Below are 20998 nucleotides of genomic sequence, written 5' to 3' on the forward strand. Positions count from 1 at the left end.
AAAGTTTATATGTTAGCGTAATCCTGATGGTTTACTGATACTTCTGGAGTGTTCTTCATAAGAACACTAGCCTGGGCAGAGTATTATTAAAAACAGAAGTTCATCTTAAGAAAGAGTCAAGACTTCAGGGATATCTTACACTATTTTGCTTTTACTCTCAATAACATAAATCAGATTGTCAGTAACAACAGAAACCTAAGATAAATGTGAGGTAATTGGCAGTCCTAGCATCTTTCCAAATTAGAAATTAATGATTATAAAATGTTACTACTTTTTCTGGCAGGATGACAGTGTAAGTGTCTGAAAAGTTCCCTCAACATACCACACTTTGATCTTTACTCATTGTGCTAAACGTTTCTCGAATTGAATAACAAAGTCCTTGACTTTCAATGACAAAAATGGAATACTTTGGTCACATTTTTGTACTTGATAATTTTGAACATATCAATGTTTCTAGAGTCTGGAAAAGCTTTGATGCTGTGGTCTGAACACTTTGATATCAATGTGAAAACACTAGAGCATCCTAATGATCCTAATTTTTTTTTTTTTAAGTAGCCAATTCAGCAGCATGAGCAATAATTAATAACTGTTAATTCTCAGAAATTTTTGGTATTTCACAGGCCCTGGGAAGTAAGGCACAAATCACCTGCTAGAAAAGAGATTCACACACTCTCCTTCACCTCTTGAACTTGCTTTAATTCAAAAGTAAATTTAATATACAGAATGTGATGGCTGAAGGTAGACTTATAATAAAAAGGCTGTGTACTTTATTTATTGGTCCTAGGGATCATAATATAACTGCCACTCATCAAAGGTAACCATTTATGAGTGATCTGGACTATTTGTTTTGGACATAAATTATGAACTAACTTTCTTGGGGGCAAAATAAGCAAAAATAAACAATGTGCCATTGGAGAAAGTGATGCCAAGAATATCATATCATCTCTTCATCTATCACACACAGATCACTCTGATAAAGGAAAAACTATTATGTGATCTCATAGGCAAAAACCACTGTACCATAAAGTAAAAGTATGTCATGGGAATGAAAATGTGAACTTTTTCAAAGAGCTGTCCATTGGATATTTAGAGTAACTAAGTTCAGTGACTTTACTTCATATTGTAAAGCACATAGACTAACTGATTTAGAGCAAGGAGCCAGACAAAAAATGCGTGAATAGATATCTAGTATAAATTTACCATATCTATTTTTATATTTCTCTCATAAAGCTAAAAGGAATATTTAATCAGATTACTTTTTGTTTTGTTTTGCTGGTTCATTTTTGTCAACATGACACAAACTAGGAACACTTGGGAAAGGAAACCTTAGCTGAGGAACTTCCCCCATCAGATTGATTTGGCCACATGTCTGTGAGGCATTTTCTTGATTGCTAATTGAGGTAGAATGGCCCAACCCTTTGTGAGTACTGCCATCCCTGGACAGGTGGGACTCTATAAGATATCTGGCTGAACAAGAGAGGGGGAAGCAAACCAGCAAGCAGCATTCCTCTGTGGTCTCTGCCTCAATTCCTGCCTCCAGGCCATTTCTTGAGCTCCTATGTTGACTTCCCTCAATGATTTGGGGAAAAAAAGCCAAATAAATACTTTCCTTCCCAATTTGTATTTTGTCAGTATTTTATCACAGAAGCAGAAAAGCTTACTAGAACCCTAACAGTTTTGTCTCACCAATAGAGTCAATACTAATTGAAACTAACAAATTCAGGCTATCATTGAATAAGAGAGTAGGATTTGACATTTTTGACCTGTATTTGATAAAGACTGCAAAATGGAATGAAATCTATCATTTTTTCTTCCCAGATCTACATGAAAGTAGTTTATGGGCATGGTAAGGTAAATGCTGTATAAAAGAACAAGTAAAAGTCTTGATGAGATTTCTTCATAACATTCTTAGAAAAAAATAAAAATTATGGAGGTGGAGAGGTTTGAGAAAAGAAAATTCTATCTTAAGGTATTTAATTCAGATTGTAAACCAGGGAAAGAATTTTAAGTATCCTGCATTATTTTCCTTATAATTCAGATATTCTGGGATACAAAAAAAAATCTTAAATTCTTTTCTCTCTTGCCCCATCTAATTCTCTAGGAAGGAATTCCAGTAGTGGCCTGTGAGGTAAGTGGAATGTGGAAAACCAATTCACAAATTGCAGACCTGGGAAAAAAATAACACTGCTTAGAAAATGAAAGACCATCAAGATTGGAAACATTCCACCTTCTTTCATTTAAATCCTCAATCTTTTTTCCTGCTGGTTTAGGAAAGAGAAGACACTATAATGAGACAGTGGGGAGTACAAATTCTAAATATTCTGAAACAGCCACACTGGAGTGTTCAATGTGATTTTCTGTGACTAAGAGAAAAGTAAGTAGTTGGATAATCTCCTAGTTAAAAGGTTGATTATGAAACTTAAAACAATTATTTCCCATTGTACTATTTCTGGTCTTCTCATTATATAATATTTGCTTTACTCAATCAAGACAGAAGCTTATAAAAACTACCATGGAACTTAAGGAAAAAGACTTAAAATCTTAATAATCAGAGCCCTGTCACACAGCCCAATGCTGAAATGTGAGACCTAAACAGGAAGACCTTTGTTACTCTCACTTGTCATCCAATCTGAGTCAAAAATGCTTCACAGTCATGTTTTAATCAAAGAGTAAAATCTAATTTCATCATGTAAATTCTAAGCTATTGTTTAAATAGCCCATGACAGATCACTTAATTCTGGTAAGTCAATACAACTGAAAAAAAATAGAGTCACAATGTTTTAAACTTAAGAAGAAAACAAGTATTAATTAAAGACATCTGGAGTTTTCTATAAGAAACAATTCCTGCCAGCTACCTACTCTTTAAATCATTCCACTGAGTAGTGGTTTGATATGAAATTTAAGTGCTTAAAATCTGAGAAATTTCAATATGTTCACCCTGGCACGACTAAGCTATTGGATTAATGTGCTGTTTATATGTAAAATACAAATAGGACACAATAAAACAAGATTTTTTCAAAGAGATGACATGTCAATCAGAGCTGTAACTGCCTGCCACCAGTGTCTATTCCAGGATGGCTCCTGTGTGTTGTCTCACTTTATCCTCACACCAATTTTATAAGGCATAAAAGCATCATCTTAAAAATGTATTGTTATTACTCAGTTTCAGCAATAAGAAATATGAGCCAATATTTGAACCCATGCTTACACATTCAAGAAAGCAATATTTGATCCCCAGCTTTCACATTCAAGAAACTCCTCTTTACCTCGACAGTGGCTGCAGGTGACTTTTCTTAGGAGTGACTGGCTACACTGTCCTTTCACTATTTCTGGTTATAGATATCTACTGTTGACAAGGTTGCTTACAGTTAGGTCTCTTAGACAGTATAGAACACCTCCTAGGAACCACAGGCAGGCTGTAGGATTATAAATGTAGCACTGCTTTCATTTAAATTTGGAAAATATTAAATCTATAAGGCACCTTACGATTTTGAGTTATAGAACATCAGTCACAAACATTCTCCACTACAAGTGATCTGTCATTCTCAATACCAGTCTGTGATTGACTGCCATCAGTACCAGTGACCTTCATTGTGACCCTGATTCTCAAGGCAAAAATGACAAGAATATTCCACTTCCTTCTGGGAAGCCATTAGGAAGTCATTAGTACACATCACCACTCTCAGAGTGATGCTGAGAGACTTCTCTCCTTCCCCTTGGTAGCATGTCTTGTTATCTGGGAAAACAGTAACATTTATTGAGTGACTTTTATGAGCCAGGCACTGTTGTTGACATAAAATCTTCATCACCATGTTGGGAACTATTAACAATTCCTTTTAAAAATGAAGAACATAAAGACTCAGAAAATTTTAAGGTTCTAACAGCCACATACCTAGATGGCATGCTTTAACCTTCATTCTGAATACTTTCTCACTAACCTAAGAGGATAATTTTAAGTAAAATAATAAAAATTAATGTAAAAACAACACTCTTCAAAAGAACAGTTTGATGATTCAATTAATGTCCCAAAGATGAAAGACTGTTTCATGATTGTAGCTGGAATCCAAGATGGATTTTGGAAGACAAAACAGCACTTAAAAGTTCTGTTTGACCCTTTCGTGTTATTTTCTCTCTTCCCTTCCTCCTGTTTCTTTAATCTTTTTTTTATGTGTATGTCTGCATACATATATATTTGCACTATGTGTGTTCCTAGTGCCCAAAGAGGCCAAAGAGGGCATTGGATCTCTTAAAACTATAGTTACAGATGGTGTGAGCTGCCATGGGGGTGCTGAGAACTGAACCAATGTCCTCTACAACAGCAGTAAGCGCTCTTAACTGCTGAGCTATCTCTCCAGCCCCAATTTGCTCATAGTTTTAAGTTAGTTCTAGAGAACTATACTTACTAGTCTAATTATGCCCAAGTATCAAAGTGCCACTGTTGTGTAAATCATTTTACTCTAACACATAATTTCCCTTAGAAAAATGACTAGTTCATTAACAAACAACTTATGAAAATAACATGTCACTAATTTGATCACTTTAAAATTTGAACACATATAAAGGTATATGAATGGAAAAGCTATGAATGGATTCAATGACATAGATGAATATCATACATATAATATTTAGTGAAAGTAGCCAGATTCATAGAATAATACTATATTATGACTGAATTTAAATGAGATGCAAACATTAGACAAATTGACTTATGGTGTTAGAATTCAGGATAATGGTTACTCTTGGCATAGTTTCCAAGGGAGCTCCTTGGCCTCCTTTACTGTTGTGCCTTTTACCTGTCTTCTGATGCTTACACAAAAGATTCATTTTGGGACATTCACTGAGTTATATACTTATGTTTTGCAAAATTTCATGTCATATGACAACATAAAAATTTACATTAACTCAACCCTTCATCTAAAATTCTCATTTGCTAATTATAGCTTAACATTACTGCCTGTCTTCCAAAAAAATCAAATTAACTTGTTTTATAAAGCCAGAAATATTTTCATATAAAATTGCAGTTACTATTTTCTCATTTAGAAAATGTTCCATGAAATAATTTAAAAGTTATGTTTCTTGATGGATAAAAAGTAAAATACAAAACATATCATTTATTTTCAGTAAAATGTGTATCTCTATAGTTTGTGATAAGCACTTGTACCATGATCAAGGTCTAGAACATTCCATTTTCCCTCAAATTCCTTCCAACCCCTCTATTATGAACTTTATTCCTCACACTCTGGGACTAGGCAACCCTGACTTATTTCCTGTGCCTGTAATTTTGCCTAGCAGCATTTGCCTAGAATTCTTTACCGTCTGGCTTCTTTCTTTCAGCATAACACATTTGGGATCCATCCATAGTGTGTTTAGCAGAAGTTTCTTCCTTTTTATTACTCAAGAGTATCAGGGTGCAGGGGTTACCACAGCTGGGGAATGTCTGAGGTGGTTACTGTTTTCGGCGACTATGATTAGAGCCACTGCAAACTTTGTGTACAGGTTACTGTGTGAATTTGAATAATGTTTTCTCTTACATTCCAAATTACATTTTTATCCTTATGAATTATTTTCTACATTACTTTGATTCCAGAATAACTTTGCTATCTGGAGAATCTACCAGTAAAACACAAAATAAGAAGTGGAAATCAAATTATATCAAACATTAGCATAGATCAACTCTTAAACTTCTCCCTTAAATTACTGCTTTTAGAAATTGTTTATATACTTAAGAATGAAAATATTCTAATAAAGCTCTAGGTTAGCTACCAAAATGTTAAAAAGTCACTAAATTTTAAATCAATGACATTACTAATTAGAACTCTGAAATCATAGTGAATGAAGAAAAAAGTTAAGAAATGTGGTTTGGAAAAGAAAAGTGTTCTCGATTCTTTGGTGACTCCCTAATGTATTACAACTTTACTCCAAATGGTGAGTTTTCTTTTGTCTGTGGCATCTGGGAAAGGATCTGAGTGATAAAATGGAAACATGGTAGATGTTACCTAGCATGTTGTGGTAAAGTGGAATGGCCCGTCCATGGGTAGTAAATGCAGTCATGACTAGTGGGACCGTTACACCTGCAGGCAATTACAGAACAGAAAACATCACTCTCCATCCACAGTGGCATGCACACTCATGCACCAGTGCTCACACATGGAGCCTTGGAGGAAGAACATGGGAAGCAAGCACACCAAGTACCTATCCATCAGGCCGATGCAGTCTTCAATACTTGACCCTATGCACCTGCAGATGCAAATTTAAAAGAGACACAAGGAAAGAAATATTAGTTGTTTTTGAAAAGAGTCAGTGAGATAAATATTGACTGTGCCAAATTCTTACTTTTAGTTATTAGACAGTTTCTGAAACAGCAAAAATCTAAAACTTGAAGAAGGTTCTTTTCTTGGTGGATACACAGAAGTGAAATGAAATTATCACCCAAATATAATTCCAAGAAAGATGTAGATAGCAAGGGAACCTTTACCCTGTTCCTGTGGATAATATTACACACATAAAGGAAGTTTCTGGAACTTTCAACCCACTTGCATCATTCATCATTATGCAGAGCTAGAAGAAAAAACTGATATTTCAGTAACTGTAAGTAGTCTCACGTTTATCATTTCTCTTAAAGCACCATAACCTTAGATAAAATCCAAAGTTCAATAAAAAGGAAATGAACAATTCATTATAATATAATAGCCTTATGTTTAGTTCTCATTAAAGATGTATGTTGGCAGCAAATAAGTTAGCGTACTTTAGTGAAGTTCCCATGGATATTTTACATAATCAGATTATTCCAATCCTTAGTTGTAACTATCTTTAAATCACATTTACACTAAACGAGAATTTATTCAGAAATCATATTAACTGATTTGATCATACTGCAGTTTATCTTGATGACCTCTTTTGAAACAGAAATGCCATGACATGTAGATAAAAATATACTTTTAAACTGTTATATTATTGAACTCAAACAATAACAAATAAATACTTTGTGAGCAAATGAATCAGCTTACCTGGAGGTAGCTAAGGAATCCACCAAGATGAACACTTGAACAACTTTATTTAAATACACAGAGTTCTAATTTCATTGTGACACAGTAAGGAACTATTTCTTGTATCTTAACTGTATTTGAATTATTTTATTTCTCTTTATTCTTCTCACCAAAGACAAATAGCTCTTAAGGCCATGATTTATAGAACCACCAATATGAAGGTTAATAAAGATTATGCATGTTTGTCTAAACCCTAAATTTTAAAAACTGAAAAAGAGCTTCAAGTATCCATAGACAAAGCCGGATAATGCATTATATCTTTGACTCCAAATGTTAGTAAACTAATGTCATTTGACTAATAAGTACATATGTTGTAACATTTCTACTAATTAGAATATTTGTTGCATTTTTGTTTTGAGAATTTGTTTTGAGCAGCAAAAGCAAATTTTAACCTGCAAAAAAATCATGATGAAAGTACGTAAAGATAAACAGATAGGAAATAAGAAAACACACCACTAACTCAGTGCATTGCGTAATCTGTAATCAAAACTATCTTGAAATATAGAAAATAGGGATCGGAGTGATGGCTTAACAGTTAAGAGCACTGGCTGCTCTTACAGACAACCTGGGTTCTATTCCCAGCACCACATGGTCACTAACAACTGTCCGTAACTCCAGTTCCAGGGATTCTAACACACTTTTCTGACCTCTGCAGGCACTGCATGACAGGGATGCACTCACAAACATGCAGGCAATATACTCATAAATATAAAATGACTTTCTCTTATTCTATTCTTAAAAACTGTTTTTTTCTAAAGTCCTTTGATAGTTCCTTCAAAATACTTTTTATTATAGTATTGCCATTTTGTAAAATTAACAGTCTACTTATTTCCTAGTGAGAGTCTGAAAAGCTATGGTTAGTTTGAAATCTTTATAATGACCCTTGAAGATGAAATCTTTCAATAGTGAAATTCAGCTTGGTGTGAGAGTGTGAATAATGAAACCTTTCATTCATTGGGGAACCTGTGTGACATGCCTACTAACATGCTTGTACCCTTCAGAACCTGTAGGGAGAAATGAGCTGATTTAGATGCTTTTCTACTTATTTCCATTGAGTTCACAATTTGAAGGAAACAGATGCAAAAACAGATGCATATGGCACAATGCCATATGTATAATATGGAGGAGGACATCAAAAATACCAGCTTTGGAAGGTGATGTTCACCATCCTGGAAGAATACAGAGTCTGTAGTCTGGGATGCTGAGAGCTATGACTAGTCTGGTAGTGATTGTTAAGGGGCACCATATAGCAGGAGTTTAAAAATAGATCAAAAGTAATGCTTAATGCATATGAGCAAACACTCACGAGTAGATGGAGAGCAAAACATCAGGTGACAGAGAAAGTAAAGAGCTCGATGGAATGTTACACAGGAGCTAAATTCAATGAAGTCTTCTTACTAGACTACTGAATGAAAAACCACCGTATTGTTTTAAGGAAGCCATAATATTCTGTGGGTTTTCTCTTCTGAGGAAAAGACATGAATAAAAAATATGGTAAACATATGCATTGGATTTTTTTTCAGACATAGAGAACAAAGTTATGTCATTTGCAAGAAAATCTCTGCAATTGAAGATCATCTTATTAAATGAATTAAGCTGATCTCAGAAAGACAAATATTGTCCTTTAGCTCTAATTGGTGGTCCCTAGATTTTATATAGATGCACAAAATCATATATATATGACACAAAAGATATGAAATAATCTAGGGGAGTAAAGTGGGGGAGGGGAGGAAGAAAATGGAGGGTAGAGGGATAGGGACAGATATGCTTAATGTACAATGTATATTTGTATGAATAGCTAAAAAAATTCTGAAAAACATCATTGAAAAAAATTAGAGAAATATAATAGCAAAAGATTTTCAATTTTCATTGTTCTATTTGCATTTTAAATCTCTTTGCCAGGTGGATGCCACTCAGCTGGGAATCAGCTAGAATATTTTGGCATACAGAACAGTCAGTCCATGCATGAGACAATGCACTAAACTAATGAAATGGTTGAGTCTACAGGTAAAGGCAGTGACTAAGCACTGCCATTAAGGGAATTGAGGGAAGAGAGAAGCTGATGAATGATATAACAGTGTTAAATGGAAGAGATCAAAGGACAAGGTGAATTACATATTTTTCAACTTAAAAAAAGGCTTATCTTCATCTAATATGTATGAGTGTTTGCTTATATGATGTGTAGCACGTACAGAGGCCAGAAGAGGATGTCAGATCCCCTGCAACTGGAGTTACAGGAAGTGGTGTACCACCATGTGGGTGCTGAGAACCAAACCTAGGTACTCTGAAAGAGGAGTAAGTGACCTTAATGCTGAGCCATCTTTACAGACCCATTTTTTTGCACTGAAGGAGAATAATACCAGAAAGAAGAGAGTGTAAATATACCTATTATATTTCAGTTCTTTATACTTGCTCTATGCAAGCAACTGATTAGTACATGAAAATTACATTAATCCAGAATAAAAGAAATCAAACTTTTGAAGAGCAAAAACAACAGTTAAGGGACTGAAATAGGATCTGGAATAATATCACTAAAAAATAGTATTCCAAAGTACATTATTTATAGAAACATAAGATCTATAACATATATAATGAGTTCCAAGAAAATCTCTGGAATTCCTAGTATAAGCCATGTGGAACATTTCTTGGTACTTCAAGTACCATCTAACAAATATAGTTCAGAAATGTTGGGAAAATCTCCTCCAAATTTTGAAGCAAAAATGGAAGAAACTTGATTTTTTTTTGTTATAAGCATTAGAGCCTTACTTCCACAAGCAACTCTTCTTTCCTTCCTTCACAAAGATTATTTTTCATTTTATATATTTGAAAATATAAAACAAAGGATTATAAATGTGACTAAAGCATATTCCAAATAATAATTCTAATGCTCATAATTTTTTTTCTAAACAGTGAAAATCAGGGCTTTATTATGCAACAGGGAGAGCCACACTTTTGACTGCACATCACTGATATTCCTTGTAATCCCCTGCATGATCTCCATGTGAACTTTTGAGGAAATCCTAACCAGGAAAAATCCAAGCTTTCTTCTTTTAAACAAAATTTCTAATCATATTTTTTACAACAATGCTAAATGAAATAAACAATGCATGTGTAAAATGAAATTTGTGTTTAAAATGAAATGAAAAAGATTAAATTATCATAGAATCAAGTGATGTCACTGAAGAAAGTATAATCTCTGCACTCACTACTTATTTTACAAGGAATTTAGTTAGTTTTCCTTAAATATACATGTATTGCTAATTATAAATATTATTCCCTTGATTCAAATTAACTTTACAGTTGTGTTTTGACACAGGGTCTGACTATGGAGATATTTGCTATATAAGGTTGGTCTAGAACTCACAGAGATCTGCCTCTGCCTCTGCCTCTTCCTCTACTGGGATTAAAGGGGCACACTATTATGAATGGTTTTTTGTTGTTGTTCAAATTTCTGATCATCATTTCAAAACCCAGTAGGGAAGGATATTATCTATTACATAAATTGAGGAATATTAATGTGTAACCATTAATGCACAAGAGGTATGCTTCATTTCTGAACTTGTTTCCCACTGTCTTGATGTAAAGCAATTGTCCTAGTTAGCTTGTCACAGCCTAGTGTCATCTGAGCGGAAGGCTCAATGGCAGAATTTCCTATGTCAGATTGGCCCATAGACATGTCTATGGGAGATTGTCTTGATTATTAACTGATTCAAGAGGGCTCATCCCACTATAGGTGGCACCGTCCTTCATCAGATGTCCCTGTGATGTGTAAAGAGCTAATTAAAGAGGAGCCTGTGAGAAAGCCAGTAAGCAGCATTCCTCCATGGTTTCCATTCAAGTTCCTGCTACAGTTCCTGCCTCAACTTCTATCAATGAGAGACCGTGACACAGAAGTGTAAGCAGAAATAAACCTTTTCCTCCCTTACGGTGGTTTTCCCCATAGTATTTTTCACTGTAACCGAAAGGAATCTAGAACAGCAGGTATTCCGTGGAAGAAAGTTGAAGACTGAATGGAAAAGAACATGCTGCTAAAATATGACCTCTATTCAAGCAAGAAAATGCTTCTTTTTATATCTATAGGGACACTGGTGAAAAGTTTCTGATGGGGCTGATAACCTTTCTTAAAAGTACCTGAAGACCTTAGAGAGCCAATATACTTAATGTGCTTTAGAGCAGTAAAAGCATTTTTTAAGTATTAGATAATTTTATTTTTAAAAAAATCATTACACTGTATTCAAAGTAAGAACTTTCCTTCTAAAAAATGCAATTGAAAAGACTATTTCCACTAACTTGGTTCTCAAACAGCCTGACATCACATTGACATGTGAAGAAAAGCTGCTTTCTGAAGAGGAGCTGACATGGTGAGCTCACACGGACAGGTCAGTTCATACACGTGTTTAGGAATGAAAACAGTCACTCATCCCAGCATCCCCTCTAATCTTTTGATGGAAATATCTTGCTTCTGCATGCTCTTAATAAATTTGAATAGACAGAATGAACTGCTCAGAATACCTCCCTGCTTCAATACAAGATCTCAAAGCGCAGTTGCTATGCAGCAGCATAGTGCATATAAGGTAGGAAAATTAAGCATTTCTATCCTGGAAGAATTCCTAAATTCTTGTCAGGAGCTGGAATCACAGCACTTTGATGAAGTGAGTGAACAGGAACTGTAGATACTGACAAAAAGAAAGCTACATGAAAGAAACCAAACCCCCTCAGGACAAAGTCAACCGTTAGAGAACACATTGCCGTGGAAGATGCCATGGATTACAATATTCCAGTTCTGTCTCAACCTGATTCTGCAGCCAAGAGATGCTAAGGGCATCTTTCTATTCATTTGGAGTTCCCAAGTGAACTGGTGAGATTTGTTCCTTATTACACCTCAGCCTTTTTGGATGAGATCCAAATTTGGTTGCTACGGCAATTTGAACCCTTTCCATTGGCCCACACTTCTACTTTCCTTTACCTTATATGCTTGCCTTTATTATAAAATCATGATTTAAAAGGATAGCGAGAAAGACACACCAGCCACACATCCAGATTAGGGCTGTGTGATCTCACTTTCATTTCCCTAATGGCTTCGTTGTAATTAGATTTGCAAAAACAGCAAAAGGTCTCATTTTGAATGGCAACAGCTGTTGACATCGACATTATATTGAATAATTTACTGGTTTAATTTTAGCTGCAAAACAATAAAACCCTCTTGTGGATGATTTTAGCAGGCAAAGTTTTCTCTTTCTGTTGCTGACTCTTTCACTCTAGCAGTACCAGTTGTTTTTTTTCATGAAATACTCTTCAACTCAAGTGTGCCAAAAACTCACAAGGGGAACAGTTTATTACTGCTAGTTTCCTTGAAGCAAAGTGCCTGGGTGACTGTTCCAGCACCCTCAACCTGCCTGCTTATGTATAAACCAAGAAGTTGGCAGTTAGCTCTTCCAAGCTGTATTTGAATTTGAATGGCAGAATATTACCTTCTGAGGATCTGCCACTTCATAGAGGAACTTAAGCTGATTTCTTGACCTGCAGAAAATTGTAGCAGCATCTGAAAATTGATGTTTACTTGGCAGAAAATGATGCTGTTTGCTTAACTCCTTCAATATCATCTAACAGCTAGGCCTTAACCTGGCAGAGAAATCTCTTTATGGAACCTCACACTTTCTGTCAGATATAAAGCTCCCAAGATTATTCTCAACAAGTGTGCAGGTAGGTATGTATGTTGGGGATGGATGTTCCCATGCCTCTGTCGTGTGTGTGTGTGTGTGTGTGTGTGTGTGTGTGTGTGTGTGTGTATCCTCATGTACGCTTATAATAGAGGCAAGGATTTATGACAAGAGGAGGACAGAGTGTATAAAACTGCTCTTAGCGGTAGTCTAGCATTAATTCACCTTTTAGAGGAAAGAAAGAAAAATCCTTACCGAGGTAAGATTTGTTTTAAGAAGTAGTTGTTGGAATTTTGCCAGGTAAGCGCCATTATTTCTTTTAGAGTTTAGTATTTTTCTTTGTCAAATGTGTCTTCCGTCCATGGCCATAACACTCAGAATAAACCTGATTTCTTTTATCCAACTCTCATCAGTATCATTAGGTTGCCATAGGTTATATTACATAATAAATCCTTCTGAATTGAAAAATATCATTCTGAATTGTTTGAATATAGGCAAAGAAAGTGTAGGTTATAGGATAACACACAACAAAATTACTTTTACAAGTGAACTAGTTAATATTTTTTGAATATATATTACTAGGTTCCCCTGATTTTGCTATCATGGTTGCTTGACTAAGATTTAGTTGTAGGGACTAATTAAAGGAAGTATTTATAAAAGAGAGGCTATCATTTTTAAGCTATGACAGAAAAGAAATGAAAACCCAATCAACATTTATTGCAAGCAAATATCTAAAGGATGAGTACAGTATTGTTGTTTCTAATACCTTCAATCTATAGTAAAAGTTGAATGAATTTCTATACTGCATCCAAAGTACACTAAATTCATGCGAGTGTTAGCAGAGTGGTTAAGGTTAAGCAGAGCTCTTAGAGCACACAACTTTGATTCATTTAGAATTTCTTTTAATGTCCACTTATGAATATAAAATGAATAAAGTTTTATGAGTCTAACTCTAGGGATACGACCAGGGATAAAGACAAATGTGTAATCCTTTAACTGGCAACACATACATGGATCAGTCCTTGACTAGCAACCTTGTTACCCTTGGTGCTTACCCTTGGGTGCAGTTTGGGTGGCATGGGTGACACTCTCGATCCTGATCGGCATACTTGAAAATAAAACTGTTTGCCCCCTGTAGGCCATCTGGACATTTTTCCACGCAGTTTGGACCATCCTTAAAATGAGAGCACTTTGTACAGTTGTCAGGACCCTGAAATGTGAAAGAGAAAAGCAAATGTGAAGAAAGAAACCTGAGGTTCATTCCCTCTGGAATGGACTCATGTGGTTCAGTTTCGGAGACTTCTCTAAGTAGCAAATAAAACTTACTCTAGGGAGAACATTTCCAGCCATGCTAATGTGGATATTGCTTCTGTAGTACAGACAGCACTAAAGAGCCTTCAGCTGTTCTTTGACATGCTGTGTCTGTAGACAATGTTGTGCTATCATATACATTCTGGAAACATCCCTTTTTGAAAAAGCAGTTCCTCCTTCAGCTCTTTTTCATGCCATTTCTCCAGTGAGATTTAACGTGATCACTGATACTGTTCAGTACTTTTTCAAAGGAATGCCAACATTTCCTCCTTGTGCTGTGTTCTTGATGATATTATAAAACAACATTATTTGTAAACAGCATATTTTTCATGGGAATATTTCTTTTACTGAGAATACATAAATATACAAAATAGTTAATAAGAAATAGTGCATGATATAAATTGGAATGCACTGAATTTCCTATGAGTGGGATGCAAACTTTCTTTTAAATGGCAACCTAAAATCAGCCAGAATTTATATGTTGGTAATATAAAACAACACAAAATCATATATATAATGTATATTAAAATTTAAAGATGGAGTTGTCTATTGAATACTTGTGATGTACAGAAAAACAGTAATCCGAAAGACTAGGAAGCGTCAATCAAGTAGCTATCTATTCTACTATTTTAATGTGAAATTCAAGAGCTGAAATAAAAATTTGAAATTAACCTATGAGCCTAATCCCAGTTCTTCCTGAAGAGTTTGTTAATGGTGACTTCTTATTTCATCCATAAAAGAATACTTTACATGCTTCCAATTTTAACACCTGCTCATGGGTACTTAGGCACGTAATACCATCTATTATACAGAATCATTTACTGTGCAACTATGCTCAGTGGCATGGCTTATTGTACAAGACATGAGACATGCTTCTTGCAGAACACAGAATAAAGCTTACTCTGAGTAAATTAGGCAGAGCCTGAATTTGGTGTTATTTTTCTATTAAGTTCTTGTAGTATAAAATTATATTCAGGAAAAAATCCTATGATGTTACAATGTTGTGAACAAAAATAAATTCATATTTAATACTGAAGTGTATTCTAATACAACCAATTATTTTGTTCTTTTTGTTCTTTTAAGCATCTCAACTGTTTTTTGTATGGTATAAAACAAAATATCCTTAGCTGAGATAGTTAAAACATCCTAACAGACCTCTAAAGAAATGAATTATACTGACTCATTTCATTTCATAATAAAGAGACAAAAATTATCCATATATCTAATGCTCCTTCTTCTATATTGTACTCCCATAAGAGTGAACTCTAGTGAATAAAGTGCCAATACAATGACACAAAGAATAGAGTTGAAGGAGCATACTTCCTTTCCCCTAGGCTGCCGCTGCACTCAACAACCCTGACAAACTAAATCCTGATATACACATTATATTTTTACCTCAGTGACAGTTGATTTTCCTGGTGTTACTATAGAAAACAAAGCTACCATTCAGCACTATCCAGCCTTCTGGGAGGAGTGGAATTCCCCTATCAGTGGAGGTAATGTATGGCTTACTTTGAACAATGACATGTAGGAGGAAGACACATAAAAGACTATAACATAGTGATGGCAGACCTCCCCATCCTCACCCTCCATGTTGCCACAGTTCAGAGGCCTCCTGTAGAAATGGGGATGCTATGAAACCAAAGCATCTTTACTTATAGGTCATAATGGGAAGTGGCTCTTCTGGAACATTTAAGACTTTCAAGTACCATGCGTTTAAAAAAACTAAATTTGTTTCTGAGAGCTAATACAACTTTAGAAATGTTTGTTATTTCAACACAGCTATTATTATCCTTTTTTTTTTTCTTTTGGTCTTTTTGAGATAGGGTCTCCCTGTAGCCCCAGCTGTCCTGGAACTCACTATGTAGACCAGGTTGGCCTTGAACTCATCAAGATCCGCCTGCCTCAGCCTCCTGAGTGCTGTGGGATTAAAGGTGTGCACCACCACGCCCAGCTTTATTATTCTTATTTTAATAGCTCCCTTACCTTTTGTAAAACATTTTAAAAATTGGCCCCTTTCCTAGTCCCTTCTCTTCTACTGCTTTCTCTCCAGCCCATATTTTGGTCTCTTGCAACTTTGTCTGATTTCTCTTACTTCTGTTTCCTTCCCATCCTCTTCCATTGTCTATTCAGGGAGTGAAAGTAAGCAGGGTGTATAATGAATATCTCCTCCATTCTTCCCAAATTTCTGATCTTTTGACTTACTGCCTTTTTTGATTTCTAAACATAACATTTCATAATTTTCTTGCTATATGGTGATATTAACTATCTGGAAACAAATGTGTTTATCATAAATCCATTTTTACTTCCTTCTAGTTATCAAATATTTTTATTTTGAAAACTGCAAAAGCATTAATTGCTGGGACTGAACTTGTAGTCCCATGAATGCTCCTGGAATGTCATCTTAGCCCTAAATAGATCTTTGAAGAAATCTTTTAAATTTTATAAATGTTTTTAATTCATTTGCAGGACACATTAATAGGCAAACTATAAAACATATATATTAAGAGAAACTAATAAACTGGTTTTCCACTACCATAATTTTTACAGCAGGACACAGCGTAAGGAACAGAAAGAACATGGAAACAGTCAAGCACTCTAAGCCCTAAACACCAAGTGTGGAGGCGTACACCTGCTATACTGAACAATTAATTTAACAATTATAAGCTTAATTTTTCATAGGAAAAATGAGAAAAAAAAACCTAGAAGACAATGACTGAAAATATATGGGAAAATACTCAGTATCAAATCTAGGTCACAAATAGTGCTCAATTTTGTTATGAAAATAAATGTAATCTATAGTTATAATAATTCTGGTTTTCAAATATTAGGTAAAGTTATCATTGAAAATGTTTACAATTGAAAACTAATATAGTTATATTGTGGGGGAAGATGGTGAGTTCTTTCCCAGGAAATGTAAAATTTTATACAGATGTTCCTAATGGAATTACTCTAGCAAAAAATATGGTGTATTAATGAATATACTTAGATTACATCTAGTGTATTAACTTCTTATCAATAGGAAATATTTGAACTGAAAATATAGATTATTAATAGTACTTGATTTTTTAAAAATATTCAAATTGCAAGAAAGTTTGGGCTATTATAACAAATTTAGTTTTAATATCCAGAATGAAAAAATGGAGCACATATTAATGTGAAAAATAAATTTAATGTGGCAAACAATGTCTCTGTGGTTATTTTTTAAATTTTTATATATTTTTACTAAATTATTGTGCATTTTATAGAAAAAAATCCTAATTATCTTTATACCCCTTTCTCATCTTCACTTTCCCATAAGCCCCCAGCAAATTTCATGCATTCTGTCATATATGTTAAGGCCTATCAAGTTTGTGTACCCAGATGTCCCAAGTTCATCCATTGCTCTAGTCAGCCTATCTAGAGTCTCTCTCTTAAAGAAGATTTGAAAAATATTTCCAAATGAGTCTCTCTCTCTATATATATGTGTGTGTGTCTCTCTCTGTGTGTGTGTTTGCATATATACTCCTTAGCAAGTATTAAACAATGACACTAACTGAAAAAAGTAAGAATCTGTTTCTTTGATACTTGTTCAGAATAATTGCGGTAATAGAAAAGAAAAAGAAAAAGAAATATATGTCAAAAAAATTGGGCTGGACAAAATAACAAGAAATCCATAGGAAATGTCAGTGTCATGTGGCAGGCCTGTGAAGATCACAAATTAAATAAATAATGGGCAACTTTGGCAGTTGCTCATTGTTAAAAGTAATTCTATAATCTTATATCCATTTCAAACCAACTAGGTCTGGACATCATCTATAATCAAAGGAAATGGCCAAATCTTGATTTTTTTAAATTATTCTCTTTCAAAGTTTTAAACTCTGAAAGAGATCTTGTTTTCATTCTAACTCACAACTAAACAGTCACCAAAATGTGATACTTGTGAAGAACATGTCTCAACATCTCAACTTGCTCCAACAACCCACTGTGGAAATCTCCTCTCATTGTAATGGATGGAGCATTTTTCATGGGATTCCATCTTGCATGTGGCAGGTACATGATGCCATCACTGATCTTCACAGTAGAGGAATAAAGCAGGTGCACGTGCCCTTTCCCATACTCACTTGGAGATTACTACATAGTAAATTATCTTTTAGACTTTGATTCTGCAGGCTGAATATCATTATTTCTTTTTCTCTGAGGTCTGGCTTTTCAAGATTAGTCATCATGTGGTAAAAAAAAAAAAAAAAAAAAAAAAAAAAAAGAGGACCTTTTCCACATCCTTCTTTAGAGAAAGTTCTAGAATGGCTATTTGAGGCCCAAATGGAAGTTGGAAGTACACAAGGATACCTTTTACTAAAGTAGTTAAGTGCTGAATAAGTTCTCTAATAAAAAATGAACAGTATTTAAATTTGAATTTTTAAGCTCTTGGTTACACACAAATGTTGAACCCCAAATTATCTACTGAGAAATGAGTTAATACAAGATAACCTAGAAATTTGTCTAATGAAGGATGACATTTGGAATGACAAACACAGATTGATCTCATTATTAAGAAAAGGTCCACTAGGTGGAAACCCAAAAGAAGACTGAAAAGTTTCATTCTCTCCCTACCATAACTTTCAGTTTTGTAAATGACACCTCATCCATGAAGATATGAATCTCACGGCTTCTCCTGGGATCCTGATAACCAATTCTTAACTCTGACACAGCATTTGTTATATAGCTTTAAATTTTAGTTCATGATACTTCCTCCTTTATCTAGTACCCTATATATTACTATGATAGGTAAGAAATAAATGACAGTGAGCTATTATTTTCACCAAAACAACATGCACTTTCACACTTGTATATCTTCTCCTTCATTTGTTTTTAATCAATATGTACAGGTTTACATTTTACTAATATTCACTCTATATCTTTCTTTTCAATAATCTGTCATCTTACAAGATAACTGTAAGTCCTCATACTTTGGTTCAAATGTAGTATCTGGAGAATAGCTGATTATGACGTTGACTTTCCTGATATTTTATCTCTAGTACTAACTGTAAGCCTCTCAAAGATGGAATATTAACAGATTCTCCATTAGGATCTCAGTAAAAGTGACTGAATGTATTGATAGACTGTAAGACAATGATATAACACTTACACATGATAAGCCAGCATGCCCCAAAACATCATCAGGCTTACCGGTCCATGGCACGTGAGAAGACCATCTTCCATCTTCTCACACTGGGAATCACACTCTACACAGATGGAGCCGTTTTCAAACTCTCGAAATTCTCTGTGAAAATATTAGCTGCATGAGGAGGTGTAAGCAAACAAGCCATCAACTTAACAAATGAAGTAACATCTGCTAAGAGTCCTATTGGCAGAGTAAATTCTTGAGTTTGTTTCTATAATGTGCCAGGAGCAACAGACACATTTCCCTGAGCATTAAGGGGGAAGCCTTCCATTAGAAGAAAAGATAAACTGCGGCCAGATGGCTCTCCTTCCCCTCCATCTGATTCAAGTATTGTCTTATTCTAGAAATGTCTCTCCCATGAGAGATATTTGTGCCCTTTCTAAAAATACAAAATAAACTCTTTTGATAACACAGCAGAATCTTTTTTATCTCTTTGAGTAAGGCTATGTCTGTTTGTTCCCAGATAAAATTTTACCCTTGGTAGAAGCTTCTTTAATTTGTAAACTCTGAAAGAACTATTGTATTTGTGTGTCTGTGTGTGCGTGTGTGTGTGTGCGTGTGTGTGTGTGCGTGTGTGTGTGTGTGTGTGTGTGCTGAGCTACATAAGTGTTTTCAAACCTTTCCTTCAAATCCCAAGACTATTAAATTTATTTTGGGTGAGACTTCAAAACATGCTTTGATTTCTTATCCTCTTTTAAAATTTCAGTACATATATTTTCCATTCAAAGTTCACTCCAAACTGTGTGATTCAGAAATTCATTATCAGCCATTTGTATCATGTTAAACCCATATCATTCTCACTAATAAACAAGATGATGAGATATTGGGAAAGATAATTTAGAGTAATTAACAGAATTTGTCTAAATTTTCATAGTTACTTTATTTGTAATATTCTGCCTTTTTTATAGAGGGATGATTTTGGAAGCTCTCGTCAAGAAATTCCAATGGACTCTCATATGAACATTTGAAATTTGCCCTGTTCCGACCTTTTTCTGCTTCCCTGGAGTCTAGAACTTGTAATGCGATTTACTCTTGCCTTTCCTTCTCCTTCACATCATCTAGGCACCAGTTAAGGACTTTCTTTTCTCCCTACAGTTGAGAGTTACGCAATTTGGGAGTCTTTTAGATAGACCCACTGAAGGGTTACCCCAATTGCCACACCCTGTGTCTCTGTTCAGCATAGAAGAAGCCAGAGCGGTCTGCATCCTGATTCCCTATTGGCAATTTGGATAACCTCTTCAGAGGATGGTGTGATAAGAGTAGGAAGTAGGAATTGGCTAGGCAGTTAGGGTAAAAAGACTCCAAAGAAAAGTAACAAGTTTCTTGGCTAAAAGTCAAAATGTCCTTGGGCCTCTTAGCAATATAGTCTGGTCCAATGGCGAAAAATGTCAAAAGTATTTTGGAGCTCTAATCTAATCCCTAATAGATTTTAAGGTTACCTCTTCAGAGCGGGGAATGTTAGAGTTGCAAAAAGCCCCATTTTAAAAAAAAAGGAGTACATGAAGTTGTCAGGAAGAAGTGATGGGGAGATATGGGAGGAGTTGGAGGGGAGGGAGTGGGCATGGATTTGATCAAAAATCCTTATATGCGTGTATGAAATTCTCAATAATTTTTTTAGTTAAAAAAAGAAATTCATCATCAGTCATTTGTATCATGTTAAAAATATTGATAAGGAACAGCTGATCCTCCTGGAACAGGGACCTCTGGCTGACTAGATTTACCAGAAGGGCAGATAGGGGGGAATGGATGGGGGTGCTGACAGCACAGTGGACAGTGGCAGGGATAGCAGAGTATGGAGGCTCTAGTGGGAGAGGAAG

At 35.0% G+C, this 20998-nt stretch overlaps 1 protein-coding gene across 4 annotated transcripts in view; it reads right to left on the reverse strand.

Moving 5' to 3' along the window:
* Erbb4 (erb-b2 receptor tyrosine kinase 4) overlaps window positions 1–20998 on the reverse strand; it is a 1194626-nt gene that overhangs the window by 262383 nt on the left and 911245 nt on the right. For 2 of the 4 annotated variants that reach the window (XM_029569917.1, XM_029569919.1), the window contains exons 14-16: window positions 19187–19280; window positions 13762–13916; window positions 5997–6071 (exon numbers count right to left, since the gene is read on the reverse strand). In XM_029569917.1, the coding sequence (XP_029425777.1) occupies window positions 5997–6071; window positions 13762–13916; window positions 19187–19280 (324 nt within the window). Of the gene's footprint in view, window positions 1–5996; window positions 6072–6192; window positions 6238–13761; window positions 13917–19186; window positions 19281–20998 lie in introns of all 4 variants that reach the window. The other 2 variants (XM_029569920.1, XM_029569918.1) reach the window with 1 other exon arrangement.

This window comes from Nannospalax galili, unplaced genomic scaffold, assembly GCF_000622305.1.
Source record: "Nannospalax galili isolate Female #2095 unplaced genomic scaffold, S.galili_v1.0 scaffold281, whole genome shotgun sequence".
NCBI lineage: Eukaryota > Metazoa > Chordata > Mammalia > Rodentia > Spalacidae > Nannospalax > Nannospalax galili.